The 15,430-nt window shown below is 42.4% G+C and overlaps 1 protein-coding gene, 1 long non-coding RNA gene and 1 other non-coding gene across 4 annotated transcripts; 1 reads left to right on the top strand and 2 right to left on the bottom strand.

Moving 5' to 3' along the window:
• Positions 1–1,221: 1,221 nt before the first annotated feature.
• LOC133387084 (large ribosomal subunit protein uL15) lies at positions 1,222–11,032 on the bottom strand. 2 transcript variants are annotated; one of them, XM_061631119.1, is made up of 5 exons: positions 10,822–11,032; positions 8,172–8,235; positions 4,782–4,857; positions 2,870–3,044; positions 1,222–1,395 (listed from the first exon to the last, which is right to left on the bottom strand). In XM_061631119.1, the coding sequence occupies exons 1-5, from the start codon at positions 10,822–10,824 to the stop codon at positions 1,267–1,269; spliced, it is 447 nt and encodes a 148-aa protein (XP_061487103.1). In that variant the 5' UTR covers positions 10,825–11,032; the 3' UTR covers positions 1,222–1,266. The 2 variants fall into 2 exon arrangements, with proteins under 2 accessions (XP_061487103.1, XP_061487102.1); XM_061631118.1 differs by lacking the exon at positions 10,822–11,032 and adding an exon at positions 9,934–10,018.
• Positions 3,358–3,485, bottom strand: LOC133388225 (small nucleolar RNA SNORA3/SNORA45 family). The gene has a single exon (XR_009763704.1). It is a non-coding gene; the product is annotated as a small nucleolar RNA SNORA3/SNORA45 family (small nucleolar RNA).
• LOC133387085 (uncharacterized) lies at positions 10,968–14,986 on the top strand. Its single transcript, XR_009763363.1, has 3 exons — positions 10,968–11,309; positions 12,703–12,771; positions 14,687–14,986. It is a non-coding gene; the product is annotated as an uncharacterized LOC133387085 (long non-coding RNA).
• The last annotated feature ends 444 nt before the right edge of the window (positions 14,987–15,430 follow it).

The following is a 15,430-nucleotide window of genomic DNA, read 5'->3' as shown; positions in this document are numbered from 1 at the left end:
TAGGTCAAACAAGAAAATTTTTTACACAAATAAATGCTTAGTTTGAGCCACAGGACTTGAATATACAGATAAAAAAACCGTTTCATGTTTCCCTCCCCCTCAAGTTTTGTCCTAGTCCAATCTTTTGAACTAGTACATCAGCAAAACATGCTTTGCTGAAAAATTTATTTCACCAGCTTCTATGTACCAAGTCTAATTGGTCGGTTTTTTTTCTAAACTCAACCGTTTTGTTATAACACTAATGTGACGTGAGGTAATTTTATAGCTCAACTGCACTGCTGTATTATATTCAGGTTTATATTTAATATTTCATAGGCATTTTAGAATACTTTGATTCTGTATTGTTACAAGACAGTAAATCTTTCATGTGATGCTTGGAATTGCTTTTTCTTTGGTAAAAAATGATAAAAATGAAACCTTATACTGGTGGTACCAGATATGCAGCAGGAAAAACACATACTAAGAACGTGACTGAAAAAAAGCAGGTCATCCTCCTTCTGACCTGAAAATACTCAAAACTTCCTTTGTTTAAATGTGGACTTTTAAAAATACTTTACCAATTTGGCAATCAGATTTAGAGTTGGTCTCAGTTACCAGCTTTCAGAATGTTACGGGGAAAGGCCATCCAAGCCTCAAATTGTTTTCAGTTGCTAGTGAACAATTAGAACTGTAACTATACAAGCTCTATTGGAAGACATGCAAGACAGAGTATGATCTTAGGAACTTCCTAGTAGCTGTTTCTTGGTGGATTTTGCAAATAGCTTTCTTATTTTTATGAAATACTGTGTGCTTATTAAAATGTTCCAGTAATTCTAACTGAAGACTATGGCTCATGAATGTGAAAGCCAGGGTTTTTTTTGGTGTGCATGTGTTGATATTCTTTGACAGTGAAAGTTGGCTCAATTCAGCTGTGCTCCAATGCTAGGATGACAATTATGACTTGATGTCAAATCCACTCGTTTGCAGTAGTTGTTTTTGCACAATGACCACATATCTTCCACCTTGCCCTACGATGTATAGTGTACCCCACTGTTTAGCAGAAACTGTTACCCTTATCACTGACCACAATGTTGAACCCTCCGGGCTCCTGCCCTTACGTATATTTTGAAAGAAAAGGGAAGATGACAGGAGATACATTATCAGGATTTTACCTCCTATGAATAAACCAGCAGCACTGGAATTGGCACTCTCTCACTAGCTTATTAAAAGGAGAACACAGCATAGCTGAAATGATGTTTATTTAAATCTGCACACACGGAGAGATCCTTATGCTACTAGCACACAAGCTCCACCAACTTTTTTTATCTTCTCTTCTGCTTTTCTGCTGAAGAACTTTGCTTTCACAATTACAGGCTGTTTGGGCAGTTTTCCCTTGCCCAGGACTTTATAATAACCCTGAAAAGGTAAATAATTTAGCAAAATCACAAGCAAGCCCAAAAGGTACATTTCTTGCAACCATCACTGGTCTGGAGCCATTTCAATAAAACTGGCACACAATACTTTGCAGAATGTTGTAAGTAACAACTTGTGCCTAGTGGAGAAGGTATTATGTAGAATTACGGATGGCACTTAAAGGGTAGAAACCAAAAATAGTAATTTTGCAATGTAGTGCAACATGTACAGTTTAAAATATGCTTGCTACTCCATGATATTTACAATACACACATGCATTTGTCTCACTATTCTAGCTGATAAAATGTTTTGATAATGTGGGGCAATCTGCTAGCAAATTATAATTGAACAAGAAATTAAAGGTTATTCCATATCATGTCTCACTTAGATAGTTGTCTGTATACTTAATATCTACAGGTAGAAAGACAAATGTTGAATCTACACACTATTTTTTGCATACAATATAGTCTCTACAGACATGTAGCAAAGTCTCATCACATTTTCAGTATGCACGTGTTAGAAACAGTCAAGTCTACTGAATGGATGCTGCCTTACTGTTTTGTTAATGGGAAAGGTAGCTGCTGAAACTCCAGCGTTTGGGGATTATTAGCATCCTATACCACATTTTTACAGTACATAACATAGGCCCATTTTGCTCATGATGCTGAGGCAAATCATGATTTATCACAAACAAGCACGCTTTCAGAGAGGAGACTGGATGCTTTGTCCCTTCTCATTTTGCTGCTCTACTACACTGCATTAAGCTATGGTTTTGCTTAGCACATCATCCAAACATGGGCTTGTGCTTTAGCACTCTGGGCAAACCACAAACTGTAAACCATAGGATAAATCATAGCTGCAGCTTGTGTAAGCTAAACCATGAGCCTGGGTTCAGAGACATGGTTTGGCTCACTGTTATGTGCAAGTGAGGGCAGTGTCACAATGAGCTGTTCCAACACATATTCTAATGTTAAATGGGTATTATCCTGATTTGCTAACACCAGCTGTTTCACATAACTTCAATATCACCAAGAACTCACTCATGTTCCAGAAGCTGACCCCACAACCTAATGAGAGTCATTCATACAGGTGGAATATGGTCCCAGACTTCAGATCACATTTGTATCTGAACTTTTCTCCAAGAAACACAGCACGCTATAAATAATGAAGTATATTATGATACTGTGCTAGGCTTCTTTACAGCAACTTTTACATCAGTGCTGTTTGGCTTAAAGTTTAATGAGATGACTGTAAAGTTCCATTGTTATATAAACAGTGAAACACTATGGAGGTTGGATTTAAAAGAAAAACGGCAGTTCTCACTTGAGCCATGTGATGGATTATTTCCTCATCCTTAACTGTAGGCAAGTAACACAGACCTGCCCTAGGTCTTCAAATATAAGGAAACAAAAGCACATGGACACACTTAAGTTCTCCATTATCGAAAAAGGCAGATACAGAAGTTAGTGACACTTACTGAGCGTACAACATCAATAACAGGTGCTAATCCAGTCTGATTTTTTGCGTACTTGAGCCTTGTCTGCTCACTAACAAGGGTCCAGAGCTTATCCAGGTTGACTGTGGGACAGAAGTGCTGGTTTTTCTTCAAGTGGTAATGTCTCATACCAACCTTTCCAAAATAACCAGGGTGGCTAGAAAGAAAGTACACAACATGAAAAATCACTGCATGGTTCATTTTGAAATACATGTTACGGAGTGACCATTTTGGGGTTTATTGACTAAGATCTGGCATAACTCAGAAGTTCAGAGCACAAGGTACAAGGGAGACATTATTTTCAAAACTCAGCCATGAGCTTTAAGTAAGCTGCTTTCTCTTAATACAGGATAAGGAGATGAGGCAAATATTACTGACAAAGTGCCAGCAAAGCAGTTTAAAAACAGAAAAGACTATATGGGACACTATGCACTCCCTCCTGATGACCCACAACTCCCACTGGAACAGCCTACTGTTACTAACCTCGTGGCTGACTGTACTATGAGAACAGTCAGTGAATAGAAGTCAGTTGTTACTCTCTGAGTACTATAGCACACCATGATAACTGACAATATCTAGATGTGACTCTAGTCTCAGTCATTTGTAAATATGCAGCTCCATTGTCATGCCAAACACTCAAGGCAACAGATCAAAGTCTGGCACAGACTATATACAGTGCCCTGCAAAAGTACTCCGATCCCTGACCAATGTACAATGGACTGGATTATTAATACTGTGCATGTCAGAACACATCTGAAATAAGGGAGTTTCTATAGATTATGAAAGAATTGGTTTTAATAATATGGTTTATCCAGTTTGTTGGAAAAATCTGAATGTAGCTTCTTGGGAAAATTTTCCAATGGGCCCAATTGACCTGAAATCTGATTTAATATATTTGACTAATATTTAGTAAACGCAGCCATGCATAACACATCCAATGGCACGGTCCCTCTTCTGTTATGGACTGCTGCTTGCACAAACGGGACTTCCCCTTCCTCTTCCCTGCAGCCCCCCTCTAACCTGCTCTGGAGGGCTGGGGATCCTCCAGAGAACTGGGGGGGGGGCTGCAGAGGGAAGGAGAAGGGAAAGTTCCACTATATCTGCTGGTGTGACATTGGATTTTACTCCAAGAAGTCAATTTTATGTACTGTATAGATCACTGAAACAGTTTTCCCTACAACTATTTGAACTAAAATACTTTATTAGAAGAAACAGCAGTGTGCATTCAATGTTTTTTTACATTCAAATATTTTCCAAGCTTTATTTGGAAGTGACTTTTATAAGAACACTTTTAAGTCATAACAATAGCATACACTTCCAAAGAGAGTTTAAATTAAACAAGCAAAATGGAAGAGTATGTATCTTTGTTCCAAAGTGTAGGGGGCAATGACAACTTTTTAAATTACCAATTTTAACTGATTTTGTATCTACTGAGTATGCTACTGGTTCTAGGAATGGAAACTTTTGCACAGAAAAAACAACAGTTTTCCATTACAGAAAACATTCTGCTCCATATCACTGGTGTAGCATTCCATTTGGTAGCTAAAATAATTCATTAAAATGTACCAGAAATGAGAACAATATTCTCTTAACATTTAGTTGAAAAATAGCCCATATGTCATTTCAGAATTTGCAGATACAGCTCCCACATTCAAACAAACAAAATACACTTTTTGCAGACTTGAGCTCATTGGTTTCAGTAGGGATTTGAGAAGGCAAGAGCAATAAGTTCAAGCTTTCCACTGCTGCCCTGATACATGCTTACTCACCTTAAATATATTTGAATATTTGACAATAGCATTTCCTATTGGCTGAACATGTATAGGAAGTAAGGGGAGTGGATAATGGAAGAAATGATGAGATGGGAAGTTAAAGAAAAGGAGGGCTAGCTTACTATTTATCGAAGTTAATTCTGTGGTGGTGCATACCCCCAGCATTACCACGTCCTCCAGGATGCTTTCTATGCTTGCCTAAGAGAAGCATTAAATAACATTTTACAAAACCTCTCCAAGTCACTTTAAAGTTTAAAAGCTCAGAACAAAAGCACTAACATAAAAGTTTAAACATTGCTAATACTCATAGATCACAATCCAACGCAAAATTTACGTAAGATTAAGCCTGCAATCCCATCCATAATACTGAGGAATTAACTCTCACAGAATTTACAGCATAACCCTAAACATGTTTACTCAGAAGTCCCACTTTGTTCAATGGTGCTTACCCTTTAAGCAAGCACTTAGGTGTGTGACTTAAGAGTGAACATGAAGAGGATCAGGTTGCAGGTGTGATGAACTGCATCCCTGTTGACCTTGATGGCCAAGGTTGAACTTCCAGCTTAATTCTTAAAAAGCTCCAAAACTTGGTATCAAGTTAGTGAAGTTATCAGTTCTATTGTATTTTTCCCTATATACTATATGCATTGAGTGTCACTCCCAGAGAGCACGTTTCTGACTTTTCTTCAGAGTGCATTTCAAGCTACCTGGGATCTCTGCTTTGTAAAGTTACTGCATGATGCCACTCACGCTACACCCAGCTCTAAACTGTCTGAAAGTACTATCTAGTTACCCAAAGCAGGACTTAGAAAGCTTAAATAACAAGATGGGACGGTAGTTCTCCTTTTCCCCATTCATTCTTCCTGATGCCAACATATATATGGGTGGGTTAGAACTGCTCCAGAACACATGTGGTGGATGTCACTGGATTTTTTAAACAAGGCCTGAAATTACTTGGGGAACGTCTATAAGTTTGGGACCCAGCATGGAAAACCCGTTTTAGCCGATCAGTAAAGCAAGACTTCGTACTAAGCAACCCTGTATTTTACCACTGTTATGCTATGCATATCTGCTGCTTCTGTATGGCTAGAGCGCAAGTGATGAAAGACGTACTGTAAGGCTGATCGGGTACGAGTAAAACAACATAACCATGCCTATTGTGTGGTGGTGAGGGCAGCGAAGAAGGTCCACTTCTCTGCCATCATCACATCCTCAAGTGGAGCTTTTCCATATTATCAGGGGTCTGCTGACATCAACTCCAGGAAATGGAGTTTTAGACCCTTTGGAGGCCCACTGTGAATTGTTTGCAAGGCAGTTTGAGAGTGAAGTTGCTCGCCTCCGCAGCAGTCTTGATGCCCCATTCACATCTGTAGTCCTCAGTGAAGTATCCAGTGTAACATCTCCTGCAACTTCTTGGGAAGGGTTTCAGTTGATGCAGCCTGATGACATGGTGCTTGCGATAATGCAGCCAGCAACGTGTCCTCTTGACCCTTCCCGTTCTTGACTTATTAAAGCTTGCCAAGGGGGTTTGACCAAGTGGATCCAGGGTGTGGTCAATTCATAGTTGCAGGAAGGAATGCTTTCAGCCACCCTGAAAGAGACAGTGATCCAATGGTTCCTGAAAAAGCCCACCTTGGACCCACTGGTTTGTGATAATTAGCAACTGGTCACAAATACCCCCTTCTTAGGGAAGGTGATTGAGAGGGTTGTGGTACAGCAATTGCAATTACTCTTGGATGAAATGGATTATCTTGATCCATTCCAGTCTGGGTTCAGGCCTGGTTATGAGACTGAATTGGCCTGGGTCACCCTGATGGATGACCTTTATCGGCAGAAGGACAGGGGGAATGCAATCCTGTTACTCTTACTTGATCTCTCAGCAGCTTTTGATACCATTGACCATGGTATCCTTCTGGGTACTGGAGGCACTGTTTCACAGTGGTTCCGATCCTATCTCCAGGGTCATTTTCAGGAAACAGCATTGGGTGATTGTCTTTCAGCCCCGACAGTTTGCTGTAGGGTCCCTCACCCTGTTTAACATCTATATGAAGCCCTTGGGAGCGACCATCAGGAGCTTTGGGGCGAGGTGTCAGCAGTATGCTGACAAAACCCAGCTCTATTTATCTGTAACATCTGAACTGGGAGAGGCCGTGAAAGCCCTGGATCGCTGCCTGAACTTGGTGGGCTGGATGAGGGCCTCTAAACTGACTCTCAATCCTAGCAAGATGGAGGCGCTGTGGGTTGGTGGTTCCCATGTTCAGATAATTGGTTGGTTGCCTGCTTTGGATGGGGTCGTACTCCCTCTGAAAGAACAGGTCTGTAGTCTGGGGGTGCTCCTGGATCCATCTTTGTCACTAGAAGCCCAGGTGATCTCAGTGGCTAGGAGTGCCTTTTACCAGCTTCAGCTAGTAAGACAGCTGCGGCCATTTCTGGACCAGGACAGCCTGACCACTGTTTTCCATACACTGGTAACCTCCAGGCTGGATTATTGTAATGCACTTTATGTGGGGCTACCCTTGAGGTTGGTCCAGAAGCTGCAGCTTGTGCAAAATGCAGCGGTGAGACTGCTCATTGGGGCAGGGTATCACCAACATGTCACCCTACTGCTGAAAGAACAGCACTGGCTACCTGTTAGCTACCAGGCTAAGTTCAAGGTTCTAGTTTTGGTGTACAAAGCCCTATACAGCTTGGGACCAGGATGCCTGAAAGACCCCCTTATATACCCACTCTACAGATGAGGGCCTCTTGCAGATACCATCTTATCAGAAGGTCCGTTCCGCACAACATAGGAAATGGACCTTCAGTGTGTATATTAGACAGGCGCCATCTCTGTTATCTTTTCAGTGCCTACTGAAGACCTTACTCTTTCAACAAGCCTTTTGAGACCTTATCCCAGTCTGCGTCTGTTAGAATTGCTTTTTAAGATTTTTTTTAAAAAATAGATGTTTTTAAAGCTTTTTAAAAAATAGATGTTTTGTTTTAATAGATTTTACAGTCTGTTTTTATGATGTTTTAAAAATGTTTTTAATGCTTTTGTTTGCCGCCCTTGCATTTCAAAAAGCGTTCTGTCTCAAATAGTTATGCTAAAGACCCTGCTTAAAAATGCTTGGTTACCTACTTTCTTGCAAACGAATTCATTCCCATATTAGTAGAGAAACCTTGGCTGAGATGAACAGTGTGGTCCTAGGTATTAAAACAGTTCTTCTCCATGGCCCGAATTCATTCTGGGCTGTCCAAGCTGAGCCCCAAAAGCATGATGGTACTAGCTATGGAAAGATAGTCCTGGGTAGCAGACAACATTATACAAGTCTGGAATGGATCATTTTACTCTTATACACTGAAGAGCTTAAAAGCAATAAAAAGAAGTAATAAAAGTGGGAGACACCAACAAGCTTCCTTTCTCTGCAGACTTAAGTGATCTGAAAACCAAAGCAGAAAATTTCTAGACACCATGCAGCAATGACAGATCAATGGTTAAATAGTTCTCCAAGGAAACTGCCCTCTACACATACCAATCCGGCCATGGCCATGGCTGACATGACCCCGCAATTTTCTGGTCTTCCTTAGTCTTGAAGGCTTAAGTAGGGGAAAAATAAATATTTACATATATATGAGAACATAATCATGTTATGTCAGTGTCTAGGGAAACAGAAACAGACATAGCCTGAAGTTTCAAAAAGCAATAAATGTTTTGAATATGCCAGTGGGGTCTTTCTGCCTCAAATTGTTATGAGCTTTAATAAGATTAAGATTAATATGCCTGATTAACATGCACCTCACACTTACTTTTTATGAGCACCATATTTCAATGTTTTGACAGTTTAATTTGCTTCAAGTGGCTGTTACATTAGTAGTTTTACATTTTTATCCCATCTCAGGATGGTGTACATTATTTTCCACCTCTCCATTTAATCTGCACAACAGTTATATATCTGGGTGAGGCTGACTCAGTGAGCAGCTCAAGATCGGCCAGTGAGCTTCATGGCTGTTCAGGGATTTAAACCTCTCTAACCACTGCATACACTGGGTTGTACACACTATATATGCATCAGTATGCTCTAGTACTAGCCATACTGAGCTAGCAGTATACGGCACACTAAAGCCTATATAAATTTTAAAAATACAAGTAAAAGAAACTCTTTCACATCAGTGATTCTTTAGGCTAGAAGACTCATTTAAATTCCCAATCTATGGATAGGAGCAGGATCACACACACAACTCCTACCCACAATGTCCCCATGCACAGCAGCCCTGCTACTCTGCTCCTGACCTTCCCATGTTGGCCAGAAAAGTCTGAAGCAGCCTGTACAAATGTTTGAATGCATGTGAGTAGACCCCTCTGCACAACCAGGTACTCTGATAAAGCAGAGCTCCCCATTCTGCAGAGGCTTCTAATGTTCAAGATAACACAAGCAGAGCCCCTTTTCAGGCCTTCCTTACTCAACGCAGAAAGGTCTGGGCCAAGAGGAAGGGATGGTGCTCAGTGGAAGAGCACATTACATGCAAAGGTCCCAGATACAATCCCTTGCAAGTTCAGCCACCAGGTGGGATGGGAATGATTCCTGCCTGAAATCCTGGAGAGCCGCTGCCAGTCAGTGTTGACAATAGTGAACTGGATAAACCAATGGCCTGACTTGGTATAAGTTTTGCAGCTCCTATTCAGCATATGGCCAAAATCAGGCAAAACAAAATATGACCAGCGCAGCTCTCACTGCACCTGCTCATCCACTCATAGAAGGAATGGCCATGTATGACCCACACAGATAACAGATGCATAACGTGTTGGGAGTAACCTTTACTAAGAATACACTTTTGGAAAACAATGAAACTACTCTGGAGCCTAACTAAAAAGCTATAGAAAAGGGCTACTCAGGGCTGAAGCACCTTTCTGTTACAGTAATGTGCTTTATGGCAGTTAGTCTAGGAACAGAAATAACTGGAGGTCGGGGGGGGGGAAGAGAGAGAAACAATGACAACCAAGGATGACAAAAATATGAATGAAATAGAGAAGAGATCCCAATACGCAAAGATGTAGCGTTGGGCTCTCAATTTCCACCAGTCTCACTCAGCCCAGCCAGCAGTCGGGGATTATCAGACTTGTAGTATAAGAAATGACAGCCAGTGTGGCATAGAGTTAGAGTGTTGGACTACAACCTGGGAGACCATTGTTCGAAGCCCCCCTCAGCCATGATGCTTACTGGGTGACCTTGGGCCAGTCACTGCCTCTCAGCCTCAGAGGAAGGCAATGGTAAACCACATCTGAATACCGCTTACCATGAAAACTTTATTCATAGGGCCACCATAAGTCAGGATCAACTTGAAGGCAGTCCATTTCAATATTTTTCGGTATAAGCAACATCTAGAGGGCACCAGATCAGTTATCCAGAAATGAAATGGATCAGCAACACATGTAGGATAAGAGGAAGTGGTATTCCGTATAACACCCAACCCAACCCGACAGGTTTAGAACTCTTAAAAAGAAAGCAAGAAGATTCAGCCACAGACGTAGCCACGTTCTTTAAGAATGACTCTACTAACAGCAAGTACGCATGATAGATGCAAAAGACCTCCTCAACCTGAAGTAGGATTCCTCTGAATACTAGTGGTTGGAGTGAAAACACCAGCCAAAGACTGCAGCCCTCCTGTTTGCTTTCTGGGCTTCTCCACAGGAATCTAGCTGGCCACTGTGAAGAGGCAGGCAGGCAGGATCCCACCCCCGGCCTGATCTAGCAAAATAATCCCTTAAAAAAAATCGTTTCGAAAGCAGAAACACGGGGCTGCTCCTTTGCTGCACAGCGGCCTCCCCTCTCGCCTTTTCTATCCATACAAACAACCCTGCGAGGTAGGACAGACTGAGGGAAAAATCACCCCGTGAAGTCCATGCCTGAGGAGGGATTTGAACCTAGGTCTCTCCAGTCCGAGTCCAACACGAAATTCCCCCCTTTTAAAAACAATCCCCTCAGCCGCTCCTGAATTTTCCCTCCTCCCACGAGCTCTGAGAGGAGCCTCGATTCTCCTCCCGCCTCCCCGTAGAGACCAAACGGGGCCTGGTCCGGGCGGTACAACCTAACGAAGGGCACACAGACTCCCTCCGTCGTGAAAAGCAGCGAACAGGACACCCATCAGGCGCCCTCCTCAGCCGGCGCTCCCAGTTCGACCTACCATCTTGTCGGCTCCGAAAAAGAAAAGGAGAATACCCCTCTCGCGAGATTTCACCCCAAGGAAACCTTCTATCGCGGGATCTCTAACCCACTCAGACACGAGTTTTACAACACGTGCGCGGAGAAGAAGGAGGTTGCGAGCGAACTCTCGCGATACTCTAGGCTCGCGTCTACTTTCATGCGGAGCGAGCGCGGTGGCGTAATCACGTGTTTTAATTGCTGGGTGTTAATGGATGTGATTTCTTTCTCGGTTGTCTTGCTTTATATTTTTTAATCGTTTGTTATCTATTCTGATTGTTACACGAACAACAAGTAGAAGATAGGCAAAAAAACCCTAAAGTTAAGTATCCATCTTCCTAAATCCAAGTGTTGTTTTTTTTATCCTCTGGTTTTCTTTTTCTGTTTAATGTATGCCCGGATAAAAAAGTCTCCAGACTTTTTTTTTATACCACATAGTAAGAATTCAGCCCCAAAGGATTTAAGATCAACGTAAGTATGCACTTAGAAGCAGAGAGTGATTTAGCGCCAAGATTGGAAGCAATCAAAGCCAACAGAATAACAATCTCTTAAAAAATATTATTGATCCTTTTATGAATTTCTGCAATACTCTGTCTCACAGCGGAGTATAATGACTTGATTATCATTCAAAATGTAATTAAGTTTATCACATTTATATCCTGACTTTCAAATAGGCCAAGGCAATATACCTGATTCTTCCCCCAACCCGTTTTATCCTCAAAAATAACCCTATAAAGTTACGTTTGAATGATAATGACTGCCCCAAGGTGAATTTCATTTCTGAGTGGGGATTAGAACCTGTGTCTTTCCCTGCCCTGCAGTGTTTCTTTACCGCAATCATTGACAAGGGGCTATTGAGACAAATCTAAAACCCAGACTGGTCCCCCATCTGAGGAAGGCTTTGAGGGTGGTGAAAAGGGAGAGGGCCTTTTCAGTTGTGGCTCACTATCTGTGGAAATGCTTCCCAGTGAGGTCCACCTGGCATCTTCATTGACATCTTTTCAATGCCAGGTAAAGACATACATTTTGTCCCAGGCATTTGCTAGATTGAGATATTTTGTTTTAATGTGCTGCCAAACCTTCCTTTGGCTATGTGGGGGTGTTATTGCTATTGTTGTTTATTGTTACATTTTATAGTATGTGTTACTTTTTGTTTTAATGTGTTAAACATTGCTTGGGCACCTTCGAGTATCAAGCGACTAATAAATCTAATGAATAATAATAATACTTAAGAAGAGCCATGATGGAGCAAAGTAATGCGCCAGACACTAGTCCAGCATCTTGCTTTAAGCAGTTGCCGAGCAGCTGCTTTTGGCAAGTCTCCAACAACTTCCCCCAACCTGGTGCCCTCCAGATGTTTTGAACTACAACTACCAGCCTCAGCCAGCCTGGCTGAAGGTCAGAGGTAATGACGTCTGAAACTGTTGGCCTATAGTGCTATCTGTGTGTCTCACAGAAAGAGGTTCTTGTGAGGAAAAGGAAACCTGAAGAAAAAGGGTTAACCAGAGCAAGAGAGGATGCCAGGTCTGTCAAGGCCAGCAGCTGGTTGGCAAGGGCAACAGCTCTGATAAGAACAGGACTCACGGCAGCTCTGGTGTGGGGGAATGTTGTATGGAAGGAGGACTGCGTTTGAGAAACTTAATGGCAGTAAAAGACTCTTACAAAGTACTTTGCCTGGCCTGGATTATTTCTGATTGAACCTGTTTCAGTACCGCCTCTCTGGACCGTGCCAACGCACGCTGCAACAGAAACATCTAGAGGGCATCAGGTTGGGGAAGGTTGGCCTAGAAGCAGGGAAAGAAGGCTTTGGAAATGAAGGATCGTGTGTGTGTGATTTCATCAGCTTTTCCTCCCCCTTCCTTAGATGCCTGGGCAGGATGCTGACTGGCTGGCTTCACCCAACCCTAAAGCAGAAAAATCTGCCTTGGCTCCTGTAGGTTTCTCCTCACTCACAGTGTCCTAAACTGCTTCATATGTTCATAAGGAAGTGACTAAGAACCAGCACAGCTTCTCCATATATGTTTTCACAAGAGAAATAAAAATGCAATGACTGTTGTGGGCAGGGTGGCCATCACCAAAAATGATGATGCAAAGAGAAGACAAAAGGACAAAGATTCACATCACATTTGTGTATGCTAATTTGTGTGTGTGTGTGTGTGTGTGTGTGCAAGTTCATAAATATTTAGTGCTCTCCCTAGGATTCTTTAAACCAGACCTAAACTAGCAGCCCGTCCAAGAGAGGACTCCTTCAGATAGAAAACTGTCCTTTGACAGCCCTTCTGTCTGAGGGCACACAGCCAGCCTAATAGTCAGCAGTGCTTAAAGGGGGGTGGGATGCATCTCAAAACTGGATGTAAAATCACCTTGGGATGCTACGTAGAGCAGGCTTAGATCAATATTGTGGGTCATTCTTCTGACTGGATGGTGGATGTCCAACCTGTCCTGGATGGGGTTGCACTCCCCCTGAAGGAGCAGGTTCGTAGCTTGGGGGTTATCCTAGAACCATCTCTGTCACTTGAGGTTCAGATAGCCTCGGTGGCACGGAGTGCCTTCTACCAACTTCGGTTGGTGGCCCAACTACGTCCCTATCTGGACAGGGATAACCTGGCTTCAGTTGTCAATGCTTTGGTAACCTCTAAATTAGATTACTGCAATGCACTCTACGTGGGGCTGCCTTTGAAGACGTTTCGGAAACTGCAGCTTGGGCAAAATGCAGCAGCCAGATTGGTAACAGGGACCAGACAGTCCGAACATATAAAACCGATTCTGGCCCACTTGCACTGGCTGCCTTTATGTTTCCGAGCTCAATTCAAGGTGCTGGTTTTGACCTATAAAGCCTTATACGGCTTGGGACCACAACACCTGATGGAACGCCTGTCTCGATACGAACCCACCCATACACTATGTTCAAGATCAAAGGCCCTCCTCCGGGTGCCTACTCCAAGGGAAGCTCGGAGAATGGCAACAAGGGAGAGGGCCTTCTCAGTGGTGGCCCCCAAATTATGGAATGATCTCACTGACGAGGTGCACTTATCTTTTCGGCGCCAGGTCAAGACTTTCCTCTTCTGCCAGGCATTTTAGCATGTGTTTTATATTGTTTTAAATTTTTTAATTGTGTTTGAAATTGTTTTTTAAAAGATGTATTTTAAATTGTATTTGTTTTTAGTTACTGTAAACCGCCCAGAGAGCTTCGGCTATGGGGCGGTAAACAAGTATAATAAATAAATAAATAAATAAATATTGCTGTTAGTGGAGTTGGATGATGCAGGCGCTTGCAAAGAAAGAAGTGAAGCCCCAAACCCAGCAGAACTTTAGCTGGGCCTCCAGAGCAAGATGAAGCTGTCTGTCTGAAGTGCCTGTCTGTCTACTGTGCCTCTCAGCTTCACAGCCAACTCTGGCCTGGGCAAGGCTATAAGATGAAAACTGGCCCTTTTTATAGAATCTAGTGGTTGGCCCTCTACACCACATTTTAAGCCAAAATATGATAAAACAATGGTTGGGCAAGGAGCAATGTCATGCTGGTGATACTTTTTGCTCTGCCTCTGCAGCGAACAAGTGCACATAATTACACAATGAGGATATCTGGACACTTTTTGAAGGCATGTCATGTCCAAAATTAAACCACATTTATTGACAGGTTTAACTTACTAGCAATTCTTGTCTTTAGTAATAGTTGATAACTGACTGTAATTATTGCAGAGTGTGAATGTGAATTCAGGTTTCTGAGGGGCAGTGTGTTACTTTGTTGCAGCAAAAACAAAGAAGAATCTTGTTGCAAAAATGACAAAGAATCTGACAAGGTTGGTAACAGATTTCTGAGATTGCCATTTCTTTTCTCTCTGCAACAGAATGAGTGGACACAATATCAGAACATTTCAGCTAGCAGGGCACACTATTGACCTTGAGGTGGTCATCCTTGAATAAAGGGACTTCAAAGGGAAACTCCAGCATGAAACTACTGAATTGCAAGTTATCAAGAAGTTCAGTTTGATTCATTTGGGACTAAAAAGAGACAGTGGTTTCCTGTTCCATTATGGGTGCTAATTTACTCAGCAGTGCTAAGATCATTATGTTATCACCAATTACTGCTGTTGTGAAGGATCACTGTGCCTATTTTGCAAACATCTAAACTGTAATTAAATTGTTACTGTCTACTTTTGTATTTCACCTCCATTTATCTCCAACCTCTACTCTTTTTCCTTCAGACCCACATGTATATATTCCTGCCAACCTATCATACTGATATATTCCATTCTTGGGTAAGGTAATAGAGCGTGTGGTGGCCTCCCAGCTCCAGAGATTCCTGGATGAAACAGAATATCTAGATCCATTTCAATCTGGTTTCAGGCCTGGGTATGGGACGGAGACAGCTTTGGTCGCCTTGGTGGACTACCTACGCAGAGAACTGGACAGGGGGAGTGTGTCCCTGTTGGTTCTGCTGGACCTCTCAGTGGCTTTTGATACCATCGACCATGGTATCCTCCTGGACCTCCTAGCTGGGATGGGACTTGGGGGCACTGTCTTGCAGTGGCTCCGGTCATTCCTGGAGGGGCAAACCCAGAAGGTGGTATTGGGGAACTCCTGTTCAACTC

This window comes from Rhineura floridana, chromosome 6 (assembly GCF_030035675.1).
Source record: "Rhineura floridana isolate rRhiFlo1 chromosome 6, rRhiFlo1.hap2, whole genome shotgun sequence".
Classification (NCBI taxonomy): Eukaryota; Metazoa; Chordata; class Lepidosauria; order Squamata; family Rhineuridae; genus Rhineura; species Rhineura floridana.
The sequence above is the reverse complement of the archived record's forward strand: the minus strand, read 5'-3'. Positions and strand labels throughout refer to the sequence as shown.